The 20,493-nt window shown below is 41.3% G+C and overlaps 1 protein-coding gene across 8 annotated transcripts in view; it reads right to left on the reverse strand.

Annotated features, from left to right (window-relative positions):
- SYNRG (synergin gamma) overlaps window positions 1-20,493 on the reverse strand; it is a 36,171-nt gene that overhangs the window by 9,529 nt on the left and 6,149 nt on the right. For 4 of the 8 annotated variants that reach the window (XM_085241088.1, XM_085241086.1, XM_085241085.1 and 1 more), the window contains exons 4-16: window positions 20,226-20,356; window positions 19,743-19,848; window positions 19,039-19,150; window positions 17,525-17,827; window positions 16,569-16,793; window positions 15,475-15,552; window positions 14,589-14,785; window positions 13,464-13,718; window positions 13,070-13,206; window positions 10,946-11,061; window positions 10,706-10,768; window positions 7,995-8,939; window positions 63-656 (exon numbers count right to left, since the gene is read on the reverse strand). In XM_085241088.1, the coding sequence (XP_085097214.1) occupies window positions 63-656; window positions 7,995-8,939; window positions 10,706-10,768; window positions 10,946-11,061; window positions 13,070-13,206; window positions 13,464-13,718; window positions 14,589-14,785; window positions 15,475-15,552; window positions 16,569-16,793; window positions 17,525-17,827; window positions 19,039-19,150; window positions 19,743-19,848; window positions 20,226-20,356 (3,262 nt within the window). The remainder of the gene's footprint in view (window positions 1-62; window positions 657-7,994; window positions 8,940-10,705; window positions 10,769-10,945; window positions 11,062-13,069; window positions 13,207-13,463; window positions 13,719-14,588; window positions 14,786-15,474; window positions 15,553-16,568; window positions 16,794-17,524; window positions 17,828-19,038; window positions 19,151-19,742; window positions 19,849-20,225; window positions 20,357-20,493) is intronic. The other 4 variants (XM_085241092.1, XM_085241091.1, XM_085241089.1 and 1 more) reach the window with 3 other exon arrangements.

Consider the following 20,493-nt stretch of genomic DNA (forward strand, 5'->3'; position numbering starts at 1 on the left):
TTGGAACAAATAGCCTCTGGTAAGTGTACGCGTCACGAGCTTCTACCACAGAGCAGGCTTACCTTGAACAGACAGGTCAAAGGTCGCCAGCTCACTCTTGATCATTTCTTCACTAGATTTCACCTTGCCTTGGGATGTTGCCACTAAGAAGTCAAATTTGCTGATTTTTGGCTTTTCACTTTGGAATTCTCCAAATTCATCTATGGATTCTCTCTGGATTTCAGAGGAGATCCCACCAGCGAGGAAGTCTGCCTCTTGGTTTGGGTCAGCTGCTGCATCTCGTGCTTCTGACGAAGGTCTCGCAAACTCGCCAAAGTCTCCATTGTCATCATCACTTGGACCACTGGATATTGGTCTGGAGTCTTTAAAGTTTGCAAAGGCTGCAAACGAAACATCCTGTAAAGCATCCTCACTAGAAAACGTTGTCACTTTGGAAACAGTTGTCATGGTGATGTTTTCTGAGCTGCCAAACAAGGTCTCCTTCTTCTGAAGAACAGAAGTAGCTGCAGAGGATCCACTTCCTGACGCCTGGGCAAAGGAGAACTTCTTGCCCTGCTGAATGTCGTCTTTGTCAGACCACTCATAGCTTGCCAGGCTGCTGACTGCAGACCCACTGTTATAGCTTCCAAACGGGGCACATTTTAATTCGTCTATATCTGAGAAAAACAAACCCCTACCATTAGAAGCTGAAGTTCAAACATTAGTCTCTCAAGACCATCTAGAAGTAAAAGCAACTTACTAAGAGTCTTAACAAACTGCAGAAGCAAACACAGTGAATCGCTGTTTTGATGAGGTTTAGAGTTGCACAAAATCATCTGAAAAATACCTAAGCACTTAATACAAAAAAACTCTCCACTTACTAAATGTAATCCTTAACCTTTGAATATTATCTTATATTTTAAGCTGAAAGTCACCATGCCACTATGGATTGCAAAGAAACACTAAAAGGAATGTTTCTAGACGGTACAGAGCTCACAGGTCACCAGTTCAGTTTCCTGAGGGTGGCTACAAAACCTACAACCAAAACATAAACATGAGCAATGCAAGCATCGCCTTAGTTCATCTTAACAAAAGCAACCACACAGAAAGCAAGAGCAGCTTCCCCATCCTCTCCAGAAAAGCGTTAATACACCTAAGTTTTGTGTTCATGCTTTGATAGAAACAACGTACAGAAACGTGCTGCGAGAAGTTACAAGATATAAAGTTGCGTTTGAGCTTCTCACAGTTATGGCAATGCTGCGTGCCTCACTCCTCGAGTTACAAGTTTCAGAACCACAAACATGGCAAATATCTTGTCTTAACGGAATAAATAGCTCGTGAAAGCTAAGTACAGAGAAAATCCAATTATTTTGCATAACGCTCCAAGCATTTATACTCACCTGGCAATTACATGGGCCAACAGGCTCTTCTCCCCGCCATAAGGAGGTATGGCACAGTCTAACTGCCTACTCTGCAGCCAGCAGAGGAGATCAGGGTCTGCCAGGTTGCACCCACTACTCATCCAACTTATCTTTCACATTCAGACTGAGATTGATCCATCGCGAAGGCACACAGAGCCGGAGAGATGTCATTAAAGCATTTTAAAAAAGCCCTTCTGCACTGCACTTGGCAGTTGTTATCCTGCATTAATGACTGTCAGCCCGGATCAGAGCCTCAGCTGCTGCTCATTGCCTACGGCCAAACAGTCCCAAGGCAGAGCGGCTGTGAGCCAGCGCCGTGCTCCCGGGCAGAGCCAAAAGCAGCGCGCCTTTAACTGCGCACAGCAGGCACAGCTGGGGCAGCGCAGCCGGGCAGGGAGCAGGCTGAGCCTCCAGCTGCCCTCTGGTCATTAATAGAGGATTAAGCCATTTGAACAACGCACTTCTGCCTTTTGTACTCATTTGACTGAGAGAGGAAAGCATGCCGCGCTTTAGGCTACCTTCCAGGCATGAGCCATATATACAGCTAATTAAAAAGACCAACGAATATACGATATAATGATACGGTTTAATGGCTACGACAACAAAGGGAGTGTCCCCACGCAACGTGTCACCTCTCAGACTTTCCTAAGGGACGGTCTTCACACAGCAGCTGAGCACGGAGCATCTCCACAACTAACGTTAGCACCTTGAACACACACAGCAAGATTTCAAAGCACTATTTGAATACTAGATTTGTAGAGCAAGCGGTGCACAGGAGAATAAATAGAGATGAGAGCATCTGCTCATGGCAGAGCCGAACAGAAGAGGGCTGCTGGCTGGGAAGGGGCTGACCTGGGCTCCTTAATTTGTCCCAAGAAACCAAATCTGATGCCTTCTAATACAAGGCTTTGCTCAGAGAAGTTAAAGGAGAGTTTCACTACCGTTAACAAGTGCTGGGATAACATCCAAACTGCCATTAACCCTGAGATCTCAACAGCACCACCCTGCACCAAGCACCCTCCTTTCTGACTCCAAAGCACTGCTATTGTTCCAGTGCTCACTGAGATACAGAAAGAAGATGAGATCCTACCACAGCCCAGTGTTCGCAGTGCCATCCAGAACCTGTTTGCCACTCTGTGTGAATTCATGCAGACACGGAGCCCACCAGCATAGGCTTAAGAGCTGAGATGAAACACAGCAGTTCAACCCTACGTTTCCATGATTCGGATGGATTCACTGATTACAAAGCATTACTGCAGGGAGTAAACTTTCTAAGAGTTTTGCTCTACAGAAAGATACTGTTCAGAAACAAAAACAGTATGGCTGAAGCAACCCTAAAGCAATGTATTAGCACAAAAAATGAGAATGCATGTGCCACTGTATATAATTCAAGGCAAATTAGTTTTTATAAAAAAATCTTATTCTATTGAAGGAAAAAAAAAAAGCTATATTTAGTTTGGCCGTGAGCTGCATTGGTCATGAATTCTGCATAGAAGAGGAAAATCGTGACCTTTGTCACAACAGCAAACTAAAGGCTTATCTCAGCTCCCAGCACATCTCCTGGGTCAGAAAGAGCTTCCCCCGGCGGGGAGCAGAGCAACTCGCCATCGCACCAATAAGCACAGAGCAGTTCACGTGTGAAAAGCACTGTGTGGCTGAGCCCAGAGCACTGCACAGTGCAGTACTCCATTATCAGCACAGATTGTTTTGCTAAGCGCTGTTACTTCTCTTAAAGGCCACAGATGCATTTAATGAATAAAAATCTCCAGTTCGAATGCCGCAGTTGTAACTGCTGATGTAACACAAACTTCATTCTGCTGTTACGGCAATCCAAAAATCTAAAGAGATCAGTAATATTTTTTTCAAAGCAAGACATGATTCAGTGGGAAAAAGTGTGAATTAATTCTGATGAAGCGCTGCATTTAGCAAAGACACCTGCTGCTGAGTTTCCACATTTCCTCCTAAAGGATCTGACCTGATAAGCATCTAATTTTATTGAAAAAATAAAAATAAAAAACAAAGACTGAATCTGTACAAAAGTCTAAGGAAATACTTTCTTTTAAGGATACACAGTCATTTTTCTCAGCTGAGAAGTGGTTTCTTAGCACTTTTTGGAGACCACAGAGTGGACTGTGCCATGGAAGCAGGGCAAATTAAAGTATTAAAGCCACTGCGTACTGAGAAACCTCCAACTCTATGAATAGGGATGCACCAATAGATTTTAGTGAACCATAAAACAGTATTCCTTAGTAATCCCAGCAGATGCTGAGTTCAGATTTGTTCTAGAAATCCAAATGCTATTACTCCAAATACAGATAAAACCACATGGAATTGGCACAGCCAGCTCTGCTTGGCAGGCCTACAAACACACAGTGCACTGAACACAACGGACCCGATTCCCAAAGCTCTTGGAGCTGCCTCGGGGAGGAAAGCAGCCGTGTGCACGCTACCGGAGTGCACTGACACTGCAGGGATGCAGTTAAAACACAATGTTTCCCAGTGTTATCTAATCTGCTGAAGTATAGTTAATATGCTGTTTCCTAGTGCTATCTAATCTGCAGAAAAACCTGACATCCTTCAGTGGAGCCAACCACAACAGTGTATTTCAGCTTCCAAGGATCAAGGTATGTCTGGAGGCAAATGGCAAACTGCAGGCTTCAGTGTCCACCCTTTGATCACTTAAGGAAAAGCCTTGGCAGCATTAGTTACATTCTAACAAACAGGAAAAAAAGACAATTCTTAAGATTTTAACATATCTTTGTGATTGTAACCAACACATGACTCAGCCTGTTCCTCAGCTGGTGAAGTCTGGAATAGCTCCAACAACAAGATGTCCCAACAAACATCTGCTGAACAGCAGTACGCAGCACTGCCAGCGTGGAGAAAATACTTTAAAATGAAGGAACAAGGAGAGAAAATCCTTCAAACCTTTGGGAGTTAAAACCTTCACTTAGTTCTTTTGTTACCACGATGGACACTGTCCCACAGTGGCATCAGGACCCCACTGCCAGGAGCACGGGGACACACAAGGCTCTTACAGCTCTTCTGTTTGCAGAATTACACTAAACGAGAGCGACATTGTCAAGTCCATACAAAATGTAATAAAGCAGAGTCACGATCATTACTGTCCCTCCTCCAGGTATGATTAGCTGAACAAATACTAATAGCATAAGCACTGCAGAATTCAGCCTCCCAGCTTTATGTTCAAGCCTTCAGTTTCAAAAGCTTTATGGCTAGACATAATGTGCTGCTTCTCTAGAACGGGAGAGGTTTTTAAGTCCTAAAGATTGGTGTAATGAAGAAAAATCTGGTTCTGGTGTGTTTTGCTCTTCTGGCAAGGAACATCGGAAACCCAGTTTGCTCTGGCACAGTGTTTGAACTTTATCCCACAGCTCAATTATTTTTAGCTTTTTACCTTGTCTGCTAATTTGACAAACATCCAAAGCGGTTGGTGGCCCAGGATTTGGAAGAATTTGAAGTGACACAATTCTGCAACACAGATTTACAGCTGTCATTTGTGTTCAAAAGCACTTCAGTATTCAGCAAGCCTGGATTTTCAAAGCAGAAAAATGAAGCAGGCCCTGTACTGCAGGGCACCAATTAACTCACTCCCGATTAGCTAAATAAATATCAGAATCCTATTTAGAGGTCTCTCACCAGCAAAGGCCTCCACAGCAACACGTTTCCAATTGGCCCCAGCACAAAGTGGTGTTGTGGCCTTGGCTGGCAGCAGGGAAGTGCAGACAGGAGAGAACAGGACAGAGGCACTTCTGTGCTCAGCCCCAGGGCACGGCACAGAAGCAGCCCTGCTATGCACACCGCTGCCCATCCTGCTGTGCAAGAGCTCTGCGGGGCAGCAGCTCACCCACACACACACTGGCTCGAGGGGATACCATAACTTTAAACTTTGTAATTTATTATTATTTTTTTTTTTCCTCTCCAGGGAAAAGAGGTAATGCTGCTGGATTGCAAACAAATCACACGCCCCCAGGTTTTCAAAATATGCCAAGATAATATTTATTAACACAGCAGGACTTACAGATCACAAAAGATAGTGATACACAGGAGCTCAGAAGGGTGTTATCAGAATAAAGCATGCAGGTCAATACTTGCAGAAGAGAGATATCAAAGCAGATCTGAGAAGGCACATTCACACAGGAAATGTTTAGTTGAAATTAGACATTAGAAAAGCAGCAAAAAACCTGAAGTTGATTAAAATATACAGAGATCTCCAGTAATGCCAAAGAAAAAGTTACTTTACAGATTTGTAAGTGCAGCAAAGTGGATAACCCTTTGAGAATACCCCAAGCAGGTACGCTCCGACTGCAGCGTTCGGCAGGATGCAGAACAAATTAGGTTTATAGAAATGATGAGGCGTTAATTAAAAAATGCTCGAGTCCCGGAGTGAAACATAAATTTGGTTGGAAAGAAGCAGCCCGGTTCAATTAACAGCATGCAGGCAGTGCTCAAAGGGTTATACGAAGTATATGCAAGAGAAATCAGGCAACATTAGTATAATCCACCTTCCACACAAAGAAATGTCACAAAGTTTAAAGAGACAGGATCCCCTTCGGAGAGCAGAACTGAAAACCTCGCTTCCCGCACAGCTCCAGGCAGCCGCCCGGGAGCGGCCAGGCAACGTCCTGCAATTCCCAGAGCCAGCAACCCACCTGCCCGGCCCACAGCCTCACATCTGCAACACTCAGCAGGCAGAAGAGCTCCATACTGGCACATCAGGGACGCCCAGTCGTCCTCCAGCAGCCCCCGCCTGCGGCTCCGTGTCGCTCGGGGTGCTGCGTATTGCTTGCAAACAGCAGGGCTCCCGGCGGGCAGCCTGCCGCCTCTCGGCAGTGAGCACTGCAAAGGGATACTGTCCCTTTTGACATGACATTTACAGGTCAAAAGAAGTGGAGAAAAAAAAAATAAATCTGCTTTTTAAATTATCTAAACTGAAAAGAAAAAAAAGAAAAAGACTTGAACATTAGCAGTTCATAGCTGGAGATGCATCCAACGCACACAAAGGAACACGTGAGCAAGGAGTACTGCTAACTGCACGCTCCGCTACGAGAGCCAAACAGAATTAAATAATGGAGTAAAACTCTCCTCGTGGAAAAAACACCTAGCTTGGCACCATAAGAGAATACAGACTTGTTTGAGTTTAATAAAAATAGCTTCTAATCAATACTTCAAAGTCCAAAAGTTTAGCAAGGAGCACATGATCGCCTAACCCCCTCAAACAAACCGAGAAAATCCCTCCTGCCACAAAGGGAAAATTATTCATCATTGATTTCTGTGGCAAAAGCTCACATACTGTAGAAGAGCTACATAAGTCAAGCTACCACCAAAAGAGGCTAGAAAAATATTACGAAAAAGTGCTTTCAAAACCAAAGTAAACATTCAAGAATACACTGTAGGTGCTACGCTTTTGACAGCTCGCTCAACTTGGAATTTTACCAAGCAGTCATATGAAAATTAAATGCCTTTGCTAATAAAGTTATTCCTGATATTTTGTACCCTGTTATAGAGTATCTTCCACGTCAAAGTTGCCAACTTAGTTTTCTCTTCCCTACTTAAAAATAGCATATAATGCAAAATTACAGTACTGTGTATTTTTTCTACCCACATCTGCAAAAATGGAAGAAATATTTCATCTGAGAATTACCAATTCTTGCAGTAACAGCTTTTACATTTGCAGTTTGTATGCTCCCTCCTGCCCAGAAATGTCTCTGGCTGCGTAATACTTGTCCCTAGAGCACAGTAATGGTTCCCATACTATTGAAGGCCACAGAACATTCATCTACACCTTATCTTCCTATGTACACATGAAAAGAAAAAGCAGGACACTTGGGAAATTTCATGATATGCAATCAGGTTGGAGATGGTTAATTTGTTCTCTCAGGAGTACTTTCAAAAAGGGAAATTAAAGAAGGTAAAAGCTTGTTAAGGATAAAATAGAAGTCCTGTGGTTTTAGATTGAGGCCCAAAAGCCATCAATCGTGACATCAGCATTTATGGATCCTCTACGCTATCATTCCAATGAGGGTTTTAATTTTAAGAAGTGTACACGATACCTGTGGTCCTGCAAAATACTGGCTACGTGATGAGCCTCACCAGAACGGGGATCTAGCAGTGTTTGATTAGACAGCTTTTCATTAACAGCACATCTGAGTGTCTGCCTACCCTTTCAGCAGCACAGAGAGGGTTAAGACCCCAAGCCGAATGCTTTGTTGAAACCAAGAGATTAAAGTGAGACTCTCTGCTATTCATCTTGCTAATATAAATGGAATGCTGTTGTTTGCATTAGAAAATTTTCCACTCAAATTCCTTAAGTGACAGTTGCTAACGGGTATCAGTAATATGATGTTGTCAAATCTCAAAAATAAATGGGAATTGAGTTCAAACTGCTCAATCTATTTATAGTCATCTAAGACAAGAAATAAATGCTGCCCATTTAAGGGGCTGTTGGCTAGCAGGTGCACAGATTTAGAAGCCTTTCGCTACTGAAAGACTAGTGCATAATACTGTAACTTAGCACACAGAAGAATACTGATATCTCCGTCACCTGTTACCAGAGCAATCTAACCAATTCCTCACCTGCTGCTGGCGGATGCTGGCCACTAACTGTTGGCAAATCCAAAGAGCTATCAGACATGACATGCTTAAGATCTCCTTCCACATCAGTCAGTTTCATGTCAAACTGAACAGACAACGCATCTTCAGAATCCTCCTTGCCAACACTGCTGCCACCGATAGAAGGGAGATCCAGAGACTTCACCGAAGCAGAGTCTTCTTTGGCCTGCTTGAAAGCTGCGACTTTGTCCACCAGGGACTTATCTGCGCTGTTGCACGTGGAAGAAAACTTGTTTGAGTGAAAATCGGCAAAATCATCATCGCTCTTCACTGAGGAAAGCGTGCTGTCCTTTGTCTCCTCAAAGCCTGCTCCAGAGCCTTCCAGAGAGAGCTGCTTGAAGATGTCGTATTTGGTGGGCGTAGCGGCGGCGGCCGAGTTCTGCCCACTCCTCCCTGTGCTGGCAGATGAGCCAGGCTGAGGAACAGGGCTGGTCTCTGCCTTAAGTGCACTGTATTTGTCATCTGGTTTTTGTTCAGAAAACCCACTGCTATTGTTGAAAGCCATGAAATCTGCAAAGTCATCTTGTCCACTGGCTGATGCGCTATTAGAAAATTCCCCAAAAAGGTTGAACTCTCCAAACTCATCAGCTAAGCTCGAGCTTTTGCTAGGTGCTGGCTGGGCAGTGGTGGATGGTGGTGGGGGAAAGGAGGATGGTTTTGAAGCATTAAATGCAGGTGGAAAGGACAGCTGCTTGTTTTCTCCAGTAGAGGAAAAAAGGTCCAAGTCTGCTAGATTAAAAGAGGTCTTAGCTTGTGTTTGCTGTATCGACTGGGCGGGTAAGGAAGGGAAGGAAGTGGGGAAAGTTTTGTCTTTTGTAGGTGGCTCTAATGGCGAGATACTGTCAGCGGTTTTAAAATCTGTGAAGCCATCATCGGTTCCTGCAGCCTTGAATTCTGCAAGGTTATCTCCTGGCAGGGAAGCAACGAAAAAGTTCTAAGATACTGCAGTGACAACGAATACATCATACTCACACCATGCAAGCCAGCAACTTATTTCATGCCATGTCAAGCAAACTGTTTCAACTAAGTCCTCAGGATGCACATCAAACTGCAAACAACTTCTGTGAGCTACACACGTTTCGAGGACAGCAGTTCTAACAGCCATTCCAGGAAAAAAACAAACACCCTTACATCTTACAAACAGCCTCAGTAAATGCAAGAACTCAGGCACCTTCCTGCTTCTGCTATGCCTGATTACAGTTTTCCTAGGAAGCCTGGAGATGGACTTCCACGTGAAAGTGATTGATCATGAAATGATTAATCATAAAACATGGAAACTCTCAGCTAAACTTATTGCTGAATGTGAGATAGTGTAATAATAATGTAAAACTACTTAAATATTAGGTAGCAACGTTTTCATTGAATTTATATTATATATTTTTGTGCACTATGCCCTTTTTTTCCTATTTAAACACCATTTAAAAAAAAATGAATAATTTATTTTAAACATGAAAAACAACAAATGCTGTTTAACCCATTCACCAGCATGTATTTACCCAGATCACTTGTAATTTCGGAGTACATTTCATTACAAGTGTCCAATAAACAGGTTTTGTTCTATTTTAGAAATACACCATTACCTTTTCATTCTTTAGTCACCACACAGTGCCATGCTTTAAACTACTTTAACCAAGATTTGAAAGACTCCTCCGTAGAAGTGGAGTAGAGGACCATGACTGTACCTGACATCCTTCTGTGCTCCCTTCCCTCCAAACCAATTCACTTGGCCCAACGACAGTGCAGGTATTTGTGAAATTGCTATTTGTTTACTAAAACTAGAACATCACAGCAAATTACACTTACTGATGAATTGCAAGCTTTCCCATTAGAAAGGTAAGCTGGTGAAAGGGTTAAGAATGGTCAGACCTGGATAGCAGGCAAATACAGTCATTTCTCATATCTTAGGACATAAGCAGAAAGACATATTTCATTGCATTGCATGCATTTAATCCTAAAAGAAAGCACTGAACATGGAAATTTCACAAAAAATGGCAAGAGTTTCAAAAAAGTGTCTGAAAAAGAGAATTCCACCTTTGACAAACGTGGAGAAGGAATGAACTAGGGGTAAGCAGTCTTATCCCAGAACCTAGAATTGTTTACTAACAAGAAACCAAAATACTGGCCAAAATATAACTGTGGAAGCCAGATTAAATTTGTAATACATTTAATCTTCTGATATGTCTACTGATCATATGAGAAAGTAAAATTTACAATTAACTCACTTTGCATAAATGATCTACACACAGATCTGGAAAACGCTTAGGGAGGGACTGCTTGTATAATCAGACACATTACATCTCACGTGCCATCTAGGTTTCACTTTTTCCCAATCAACAAAAATCAATTAAAACATATTTCAAAATGAGTGACCACATTTGTTCCTAGGGCAAAGGCCATAAAAGGTTTAAGTTCTGCCCTAATTATTTTGTGCAGAAGCATCTTATTCTTCTTCCTTCTATGAATCCTGACTTGAAACAGACTAATTCTGTTAACACAGAACAGAACACAGTCTGTGGATTGCCCAAGAGTCATCGTACTATTCTTTCCAGGACGTTTCCTGATAAACTGTTTGGAGGAAATTCTACAGTTCATGGACACACACACACACACACACACACACACACACACACACACAAAAACATCAAAACCACCCCCAAAGCCCCATTCCTGCTTACCTCCATACTTGCTCTCTGATGGCTGCTCCAATTCACGGAAAGCACTGTACTTGTCTCCAGAATCTTGCAAATATGAGAGAAAGAAATACATTTACATAAACCTGTTCTGAATTCACAGTGTAAATTTGACATTGGCATGATTATTCTGATTTTTTACATTAACTTTGAATCAATGCTGAAACAAGACATATGAAATACTGTAATAAGTTGCCCAGAGTAGTTGCATACTTTCCCTTTTACCTCCAAAAGTAGCTGTACTTTCAGGCTTCTCAGCTGCAATTCCTTTAAACACAGCATACTTATCAGTTGATGAGAGTGTCTTGTTACCTGGGAGTGGCATTAGTAAAGAAGGAACACTAAAAGCAAAAGAGATAAAAGCAAAGATTCTTAATTTATTCATAACAAATCTACACTTCCAGGTTTCATTTAAAGGAGCCTCTTATTTTGACTACAGCTTGGATCACTAAACTTAAGCTTCTACCCTAAGAATTCTGAATTTCTGTCAGTGTACAGCTGTGAGTTTAGATAGCCATCTATTCAGCAGTATCAGGGTATTCCACAGCTACTTTATGCACTTCTTTACCTTTTGCACATAAACACACACTACTTTATACAGTAAAACTGCCATCGTTACCTAACATCACATTAGCAATTGCTGAAAGATTTAGCAGATGCTTGCTTGCCCTCCACACAAGCCTCCTTACCATTTGCAGCATTACAGAACAACATCCTTTACATACGAAGGATGTATTTTACCTCCAGTATATGTCACTCAATACTATGCAGGTTGAAAACATGAATGAATTGCCATGGCATTCTTTGGCCTGAAGCAAGAATCTTTCTAGAGCCATTTACATCTCCTTACCAGCAGCCAACAAGAACCACACAAACCTAGCACGTGCACACATGTGCTAATGATAGTCGATGATGCTTGCAGAGAGACAATGCAGTATCAAAAAATATAGCTTCTGTTAAAATACTTAAAGTTCACATCACTGCAAAACAGGCTATTAGATATGCAGTCTTGGCAAAGGTAATCATTACTCATCTGTACTCCACAGATGGCTTTTTTTAAATTTCAAATAAAGCTCCATTAGCAATGAGACTATAGGTTATTGTAATCTTTTGTTTGTTTCAAAATTGAATGCTTTTACAACTTTACAACTGAATAAAAAGAATTGCTGCAATGAAGAAGAAACACCTTTTATTTTTTTTCTCCTTATGATCCCCTGCTTTCCACTACGGAATTTAAAAACAACGTTTCTGTTGAAACTTTCACTAACCAAATAGCTGTGATTGCAAAATGATATCTGACATACTTAAATTACAGCCCCTTCAAAGACATGTGGCATTATTGACTGATATCAGGAAAATTAAATCCCTTCCACGGAATGTCATTAGGAACAGTGTCACTGAGCAAACTGTTTTAGTATCCCCAGCTGACAGCACTGTTAAGGAGGCATCCAGTAATCACTGTTTACCTGCAAAGCTAGACAGTAGTTCTGTCTGCAACTAAGAACAGACAGCTTAGTACACAGAAAATAAGTAAGCACTATGTAAAATCTTGCCATGTGCAGTAGGATTAAACAACACTTTGAGATTTTATTGTCACGGGACCTTGAAAGATTAATTTTAAACTCTCAAAGGCAGTAAGCACACATTTCATTGTGCCCAATTTGTCTGATCCAGAATTACATTTTGGCTGTCTCCCAAACAAACAGCCAAGACTGCTGAAGACTGAATGAGATCCAGATCTATAGACAGCAATCAGAAGTTTATGTCTTGGCCAGAGAACCACAGAAATAAAAACCCTGTCCACCGGAGTTCTCATTCATTCAGAAGTACAATGTCATGCTCTTGACGTGAACGCTAGGTTCCTTCTTCAGGGTCTGAAGAAAGGCCTTGGTGTCAGCAAATGGTTTCTATCAACTCCACCAGACACTGGGTCAGACTATTAATGGAGGCATACAACACCAAAGGCAGAACTCCTCCGCCCTTGTGATTCTTTCTGAATAGCTTTATGTTAGATTTTTGCCTGAATGCCCAGTATGAAGTAACTTTCAATTGCCTGTGCAATAATACAAACGCTTGCACACTTATCCACGTGCCCTGTATATGCAATTTACCTCAGTGTGGTGACTGGAATGGTAAAAACTGGGCAACCACCTGTGGCACATCAAATGTCATTTTGGGTTTAGAAAGCCTAATTGTAATTGTAACAATCTTGAAAAGAAATCATCAGAGGAGAAGTCAGGTGACAGAAGAAAATTACAGGCTAGAAAGCTGCCCACAAAAGAGGAAAACATTTAATTTCTTAAAAGAATTCTAAAATACTGAAGGAGTGGAAATCAAAAAATCTGCTACCTGCTCCGGTGCTGTGAGCTGGCTGCTTTGGAAGAGCCAGCTCCATCCCCTTGGAAATCAGTGAAAGAGTCATCTAGGGAGCCAGACTTGGAAGCATCCTGAAACTCCTGGAAGTCATCATCTTCTGGTTTTACTACCTACATTGCAAATAATATGAAAATCGATACACCACTGCCTTTCCAAATTGTCATATAGCATAAAAGCAGTTCAGAGCAACGTGATCAACTTCAAAAATAAAATCAAAATCCACAACCCTCTCAACATGAGCGAGCAAACTCAGTACGGTCAGCGTCTCCACTTCAACCGCACCTTGGGCTTTATCTAAAGCCACCACACAGCTCTGAAACAGGCCGATTCCCCCTGCAGGCCCACGCCAGCCACGCAGAGCTCTCACCTGGCTGGGCGGGTAGGAGGGCGCAAAGGCTCCCGCTGGTGGTGCTGCAGCTCCGCCCGCTGGCGCTGCTGCCGAGATGCCCAGGCCCATCACCGGCGGCCCGATGCTCAGAGGCAAGGAGCCCGGCGGTCCCGCGGGCAGCAGGGGCTGCTGGCTCACTGCGGCAGGCAGCGGCATCGGAAACCCAGATAACGTAGGGACGGGGGCGGCTGGAAACTGGTTTAACATATCGGGACTCACTGCAGGTATTCCTCTCTGCAAAGGGAGGAAAAAAAAAAAAAAGACAACCGTATGGGACACACGAGCAAAAAGGCATACTGGCCTCACTCCCATTTTGAGCTTCTGTTACTGAAACTAAGAAAGAGCAAGGTTCCTTTCCAGCTTCAGTTTAATCTTCTAAAACAAACCAAAAAAAAGTGATCAGGATCCTATACTAAAAGAGTGAGTTCTATCCAGCACCCCGGCTGCTGGGTTTATGCTAAGGGTAATGACAACTTACTGGTGAGCAGAGGCATTTGACAGCATTCTTGCTCAGCTTTCAGTACATGAACCCAGTGCGTACTGGCAAGAAAAGCCATGCTGAAACAGGTGGGCACCATACACACCAGTGCCATAAGATCAGCTTGGATCTTTATCTTAGATTTCATACAGGGCTGGTATTTGGAAATAAACTGGTAAGACATTATGCTATGCAATGAACAACAGGAGCCTGAAGTTCACACTCCATTGGTTCAGGAGAAAAGTAACAAGTTTATTTGTTACACACCTGCTATTCATAGACTGAAGGGATACAGAATCCATACGGTTTGAGGAGATCAATTGTGTAACAACAAAAGAAAAACATTCAGTGCTTTCCATCAGAAATATGCACACACACTGCAGTTTGGTAGGTATATTTAAGAACCATCTTCAACTGACATTAAAGAAAGGAGAAACTAGGATGTGAGTACTGGGATGTAATTACAGTCCTCTCGAAACTACGAGGGAAGTTTCTCCTCTGGATTTCAGCAAAGTAGTACTTTTATTACAGGTGTGGTATACAACCCACCTGCAGCAATATGCAGTAACGGTGGATTAGCCAAGGGAACTATCTTTGCACACTAATCCCCAGAGCTTTAGTCATACCTGAGTTACTGCTATCATCGCCAGGACAGCATAGAGCTCCTCTTTCGTAAGCTTCCCAGGGGTGGTTCTATTGGCTAGAGCCCATATTTGTCCAAGAGTCTCTCTGGGCAGTCCAGATGACATCAGTATGGGATACAGCTTAGCAGTATCTATCCCAGCAGGAGTCAAAGTTGTCTCTAAAATTTTCTTATACAATTCTGTTACAAAGGAGTCACTATTAGTCAGGCAACTTGCTTTTTTCAAGCAAATTAAAGATTGCTTTTCTACATCAAATTCCTAAATCAAATTAATAACACGCAAGAGTGTAAGGTAAGGCAACAACACTCAGGCACTGCACGCTATCATCCCTTTTCACCTACACGTTAGTGGAAGCTCTTTATGCACAAGTTTAAACAATCAAGAATAATATTTTACACAAAATAAAGTTAGTGCTTTATTTCAAAACATGTTTCTGGAATGAAATCATGGGATAATCCAATTAAAAGATAGTCCTAACAGCTTCACGTATTTAAACTTCAGTGTAATCAATACTGATTGCAGCATTTCACTGTTTCTAGTTATTTGCATGTATAGGGTAAATACCCTTAAGAAGTGAACCTGCTTCATTACAAGAGATGCCAAAAGCACTCTACCAACGAAAGCAATTTCAGCAGCAGCAGCAACTTCTACTAGCGTGATCTGCTTTCATAACAATTCTAAACATTTAACATGCTTGAAGAAAATCCTCTCTTCAAATGCAGATAAATATTACAAATATGGATCTCAGCAAAGAAAATGAATTCATTTGGTGACTGAAGAAAAATGCTTTGCTCACAAACAAAGGCAATGTAAGCACACGTGTTCACACTTTACATTGCCCACTTAAATGCTCACTCTCCCCGCTTACCTGGAACCAAGCTGTCGTTGTAAATCCAAGGAGGCATCATTTGCTGAATTGGATCCTGCGAAGGGAATACTCCAACACCTAAAGGTGTTCCATTTAGTAAGAAAAAGAAAGACACAGCTGCATTAAGACATACAGATTCAGGATATAGAGATCTTTGAGACTAGATCTTAGCTTGTCAGCATCATTTAGCATTTCAAGCAAAGTTTTCAGAGGAAAAGCAGCTACTGCATAATATATTTCAACATAATGATTTGGGGGAGCAGCAAGAGTACTGCTATATACACAAAGAAACAAGGAGCTCCTCATTTGCCAAATTTCTAGTTGCACAGAACTCGTCTCATAACTTCTTACAATTGCACAACAGCAGCTCTGTGCAATATAAGCTGAGCCTTCCCATCACTATGAGGGCTACTGGTGGAAAAACAAATTCATACTTATCTAAAGGGAAACGTAAGAACCACTCACAACCAGAGAATCCTTAGCAGGGAAACACACAAATAGCCCATCAAACTGGATCTTAGCAAGTTCTTTTCCCATGCTCACAAAAATGTATCCTTTGCCTCATTGTTCAAATGAAATCACAGCTGTCTTGACTACTACAGATTTCCATGTGATCTGCCACAACTGTGTCTCTGTCAATTGGTCACTCTCTCCTCCACTACATTAACTCTCACTAACCAAGCACACAGTAGTCATCTTTAACAAAAAAAAACTAGAAATAAAGCTGGTGCAGCTTTTGAAATCATCTCTAAAATACAAATAGTTTTAGGCATAACGCTATGAGTGACAAGTGTCTGGGAAATAAGAATTTTAGAGAGCATATCTGTTTCTCCAAGAAAGAGGGTGGAATATAGCAAAACAGAAAACCTGATCAAACAAACATGTTAAATGTGATTACAGCAGTAAACTCACGTGGGGAAAGTCCAGAGCAAAATCACAGTTGTTACTTTTAGCAAGGAGCAGGAGGCCCTGGTATATTATTCAAGCAGGCATTCAGAGCAAAATTATGCAGAATTGGTCTTACAATTAGTGTATAGAGTGTTAGCATTCAAGCAGCATCTTATTAAATTCCATCAAATGTTTCATTTGCTCACCACACTCTTCAATTGCTATGTTTTGTTCTGAAGCCTTGTGCACCTCTGCAGCTGTGGTACCACTTTCATGTCCACCTACAAGAGCCCAGTCATTGATGGCTAGACTGGGACGAGCTTGGCCTGCAGCCGAGGCTTTGCGCCCAACTTCAGATGCTTTAAGTTTGGTTTGCTCTTGTTCAGATTCATTTAAGCCATTATCTAAGACTTTCTCCTCCAAGGAAGAGCCTGAATGAACAGCAGGAGGAAGTATTTATATTTGGTTATTAACCGCCCAGATTGCAATTCCACGTCTTCAAAGAAGTACTACTGGTACCACCGACAGATTATCAGACGAGGACCTGTCCCACCTCAGAGCAGCAGCACTGCCCTGCTCAAATGCTTTCATGGCCCAATTCTGCTTTTCACTTGCTACATATACACAACAAATTCAACTAAGAGAGAGAAACACATAGGAAATACATGAAACCGTTTCCTGTATTAGGGACGCCATTGCATAATCATCTGGATCGTGCAAAAGAATGATTTAAGGCTCAGGTCAGATACCCACTTATATATGCTAAGTTCTTCATGTTAATCTTATCTCCACCTGCTTAGCCTCCAAGAGGCGAAGCACACAAGCATTCCACATCAGCACAATAATTATTTTTTATACCATCTTTTCAGCTGTTCTATTACACAGACTTCATGCAGTGCTAGCACACAAGACTTAATACACTTGAGATGTGCCAGATGCATATTTAGCATCCTTCAATCCACACAACTTGCTTTTACAGTGCAGTTCTAAGAAAAGCAGGAAGGGGACATCATTCCCCACAGATCAGCAGGCTTCTAATTCATTGCCTATATCTTTCAGCCAGACTGAAGGAAAAAAACCAACAAAATAGGTAAAGACTCTCTATAGCTTTACAACAAAAAGTGATATTAAGAAAAATAAAATAAAATAAAACTTCAGTTACCTGTTTTATGGATACTGGGTGAAGATGCAGAGGTAGGAAAAAAGGGAACCTGCCCAGCTGTACCATGCAGGATGGATAACATTGGAGTCTGGGTTGGAGGGAGAGGTTGGACCACAGCCTTTTCTGAAAGCAGTTGTCCAGCCTCAGCAGCAGAATGGAAAGGCTGAAAAGGCTGAGAGGTGGGCTGAGGCACTGCTTTGGGGCTTTCAGTAGGCCCTTGTATAAAGTCACTAAATTCTTCATCATCAAGAAAAGCAGAGTGGGAAACAGATACAGCAGAATGGGATGATGATGTGGGATGATCTGTAAAATGGAATGAACACAATGCAAAGTGATCATGAGGAAAGTTTTTAGGAGGAAAAGCAGGGAAAATGGCAAATATAGCTATAAATAGCAAATGAGTGAGGAGAAACAGCAGTGGATATGTTATTTGACAGGTGAGAATAGTGACTACTGTCAGCATAGCAAACACATAAGGTAAAGCTGAGCAGCCTCTTCCGACCATGCATCTTCTCTCCCAGATGTAAATACTTTGATCGAATCTTGATTCTGAAAACCAGCTATGGAAGTACTCCATTTGTTTTAAACAAATTGGCTCAAAACAAATCAAGAGGAAATATTTCAAACTAGAGATGCTGGGTGGATGTCAAGGTAAGGGAAAAGTTCCCCCTCAAAGATGTGTTTTATCCTCAGACACTCAATAATAAGCCACGAGATCCAAAAGAAACGTGATATCCCTTTAGCCAGTTTTCTGTGTGATCCCTTTCTTAGTCACCCATTTTAACAAAGCAGGATGGGAAATTTAACAAACAATGGGAGAATGTTAGAAGACCACTTGGAACTTCAAAATTATCAAAGAGCAAATCCACAATAGAGATAAAGATTTTACATGTGAAAATTCTTGTCCAGATAAGCTTCATTTAGGTTACACAGAGCAAGCTATGTTTTAACCCACAAGAAATTTCTAGTAATAATTGTTACAAACATAGTAATTACTGAGAAGAGAGAATACCAAAGGCTTTGATTTGACCATGCCCAGGCAATGGTAAAAAAAAAAAAGAAAAAAAAAAAGCTATTACAGTACTCTGAAGTCTTTACACAAGGTTTTGATCATTCTTAACACTTACATAGCACTTCTCAGCTTCAAAAGCACTCTGCAAAACATTAATTAATGCTTTGACTAGAAAAGAACTCAATTATAAGAGTTAGAATGGAAGTATAAAGCAAGTTATTAACACTGGGCTTAACATCCATTATCAATTCCCATGATATTTCACGGTAAGCATTTCATATTACATTTTTTTTTAAAGATTATCAAGTCTTCCAATGAAAGCTGAAATCTAATATCTCACACCAAGTGAGTGAACAGTTGTTAGGATGACACTCAAGTTTACAAAACATTCATACATTTACTTTATATCATCAAATAAAAACACTTCTTTCAATTGGTTCCTTCTCCCAAGGATTTCAAATATTAGTTTTATTTTCAGTTGGAAGAGAGGAAAATGACAAACCTGGCTTTTTAGGATGTGATGCTGGTGTTGGATGCATTTTAGCATCCCTAGAAAAACCATCCAGATTTCCTTTAATGGCTTCCAGTGCATCATCTCTGCTTTTTTCACCTGTCTGAAACATTTTGGGAAAAAAAATAATAAAATCACAGCACAATTCAGTTTCCTTCCAATACCCACACTTGTTTAGTGCAAGATTTAGCACTGCCTACTGTTAGAGTAAACCCTTCTTTTTCCAGCAACACCTGAAGCTTATTAACAGTAACTCCCACATTTAGGAAGCATGTATTTTGCAGGCTACACAATAACAGCACTTTCAGTCTTCCAACAGACACTTTATGTACAGAAATAACACATAAACCTTATTCAGTTATTTGCAGTCTTACAGATAAGAGCTCACTGGAACAGCCCAAAACTTTGGATAAAGTTAACAAATAAGGCACCAAATATTCTCTTTTCTGGAAATCTCAGTCTGTTCCCAAATGCTACGCTTCAGGTTTGTTTAAATTTATTTTACAAAAATTGGTTTTCATTTACAGACTTTGTTTGCATTGCAACAAGAGTGTGCAAATGACTCAATATTCCAGATGCTTTCCAAGATCTGATGTGTCATGCAAGTTCCCCACTTCCCAAAATAAAGCACTCCATTAAAAGCCATTGAAACAGCCTCAAGGAAACCAACACCACCCTTGCTGTTGAGGACCCACCTTAGGTTTCACACTGCTTAAGAGCCTCAGCTTTTGCTTCTGCTCTTCAAACTGGCGCCGTTTTCGTTCTTCTTCTAAAAACTTCTGCTGGTGCTCAAACCTCTTTCTGAAATTATTTAAAATAAAATAAAATAAAATAAACTGTAACCAATTTTTCATTAAAATTTCCACATCCAACTTCTGCTAGATTTTTTTCCATTTCTTTTGACTCAAATTCAGCTGGCTCGGTGCATACATCTACTTTCCCTCAGAACTGTTTAACAGCCACTGTTAATTTTATAGATTGCCCTCAAGTGCAATGGAATCATCTCAAAACTGTTCCACAATACTAAATGAACTACTTTTCCAGAGAAACAATGGTTAATATTTTTGTTATGTGCACTACACTTCCAGACCACACCTCCCCCTTAAAACAAACAAACAAACAAGCATAAATAAATAAATAAGGAGAACAATCCCAAGAGCAAATAAAGCATCACTTACTGCTGTTCCTCTGCAAACTGCTTCTGCATGTCAGGGGTATACTGTGGGGCTGCTGGGCGCATTCCTATGAAAGAAGCCTGTCCCATGTAAGGCATTCCAGCTGCTGGCATTGGCCCTAAGGGCATGCCACCCTAGAACAAAATTAATAATACAGCTTCGAGGTTTTTTTCCTCCACAACCAAAGCCCAACCACTGACAATTACATCCTGCTAAATGACAAACTAGGTAGATGTCATAAAATTCAGAGCGTAACAACTACTGTTACAAG

The sequence above is a fragment of the Meleagris gallopavo genome, chromosome 21, assembly GCF_905368555.1.
Source record: "Meleagris gallopavo chromosome 21, MGAL_WU_HG_1.1, whole genome shotgun sequence".
Taxonomy (NCBI): domain Eukaryota; kingdom Metazoa; phylum Chordata; class Aves; order Galliformes; family Phasianidae; genus Meleagris; species Meleagris gallopavo.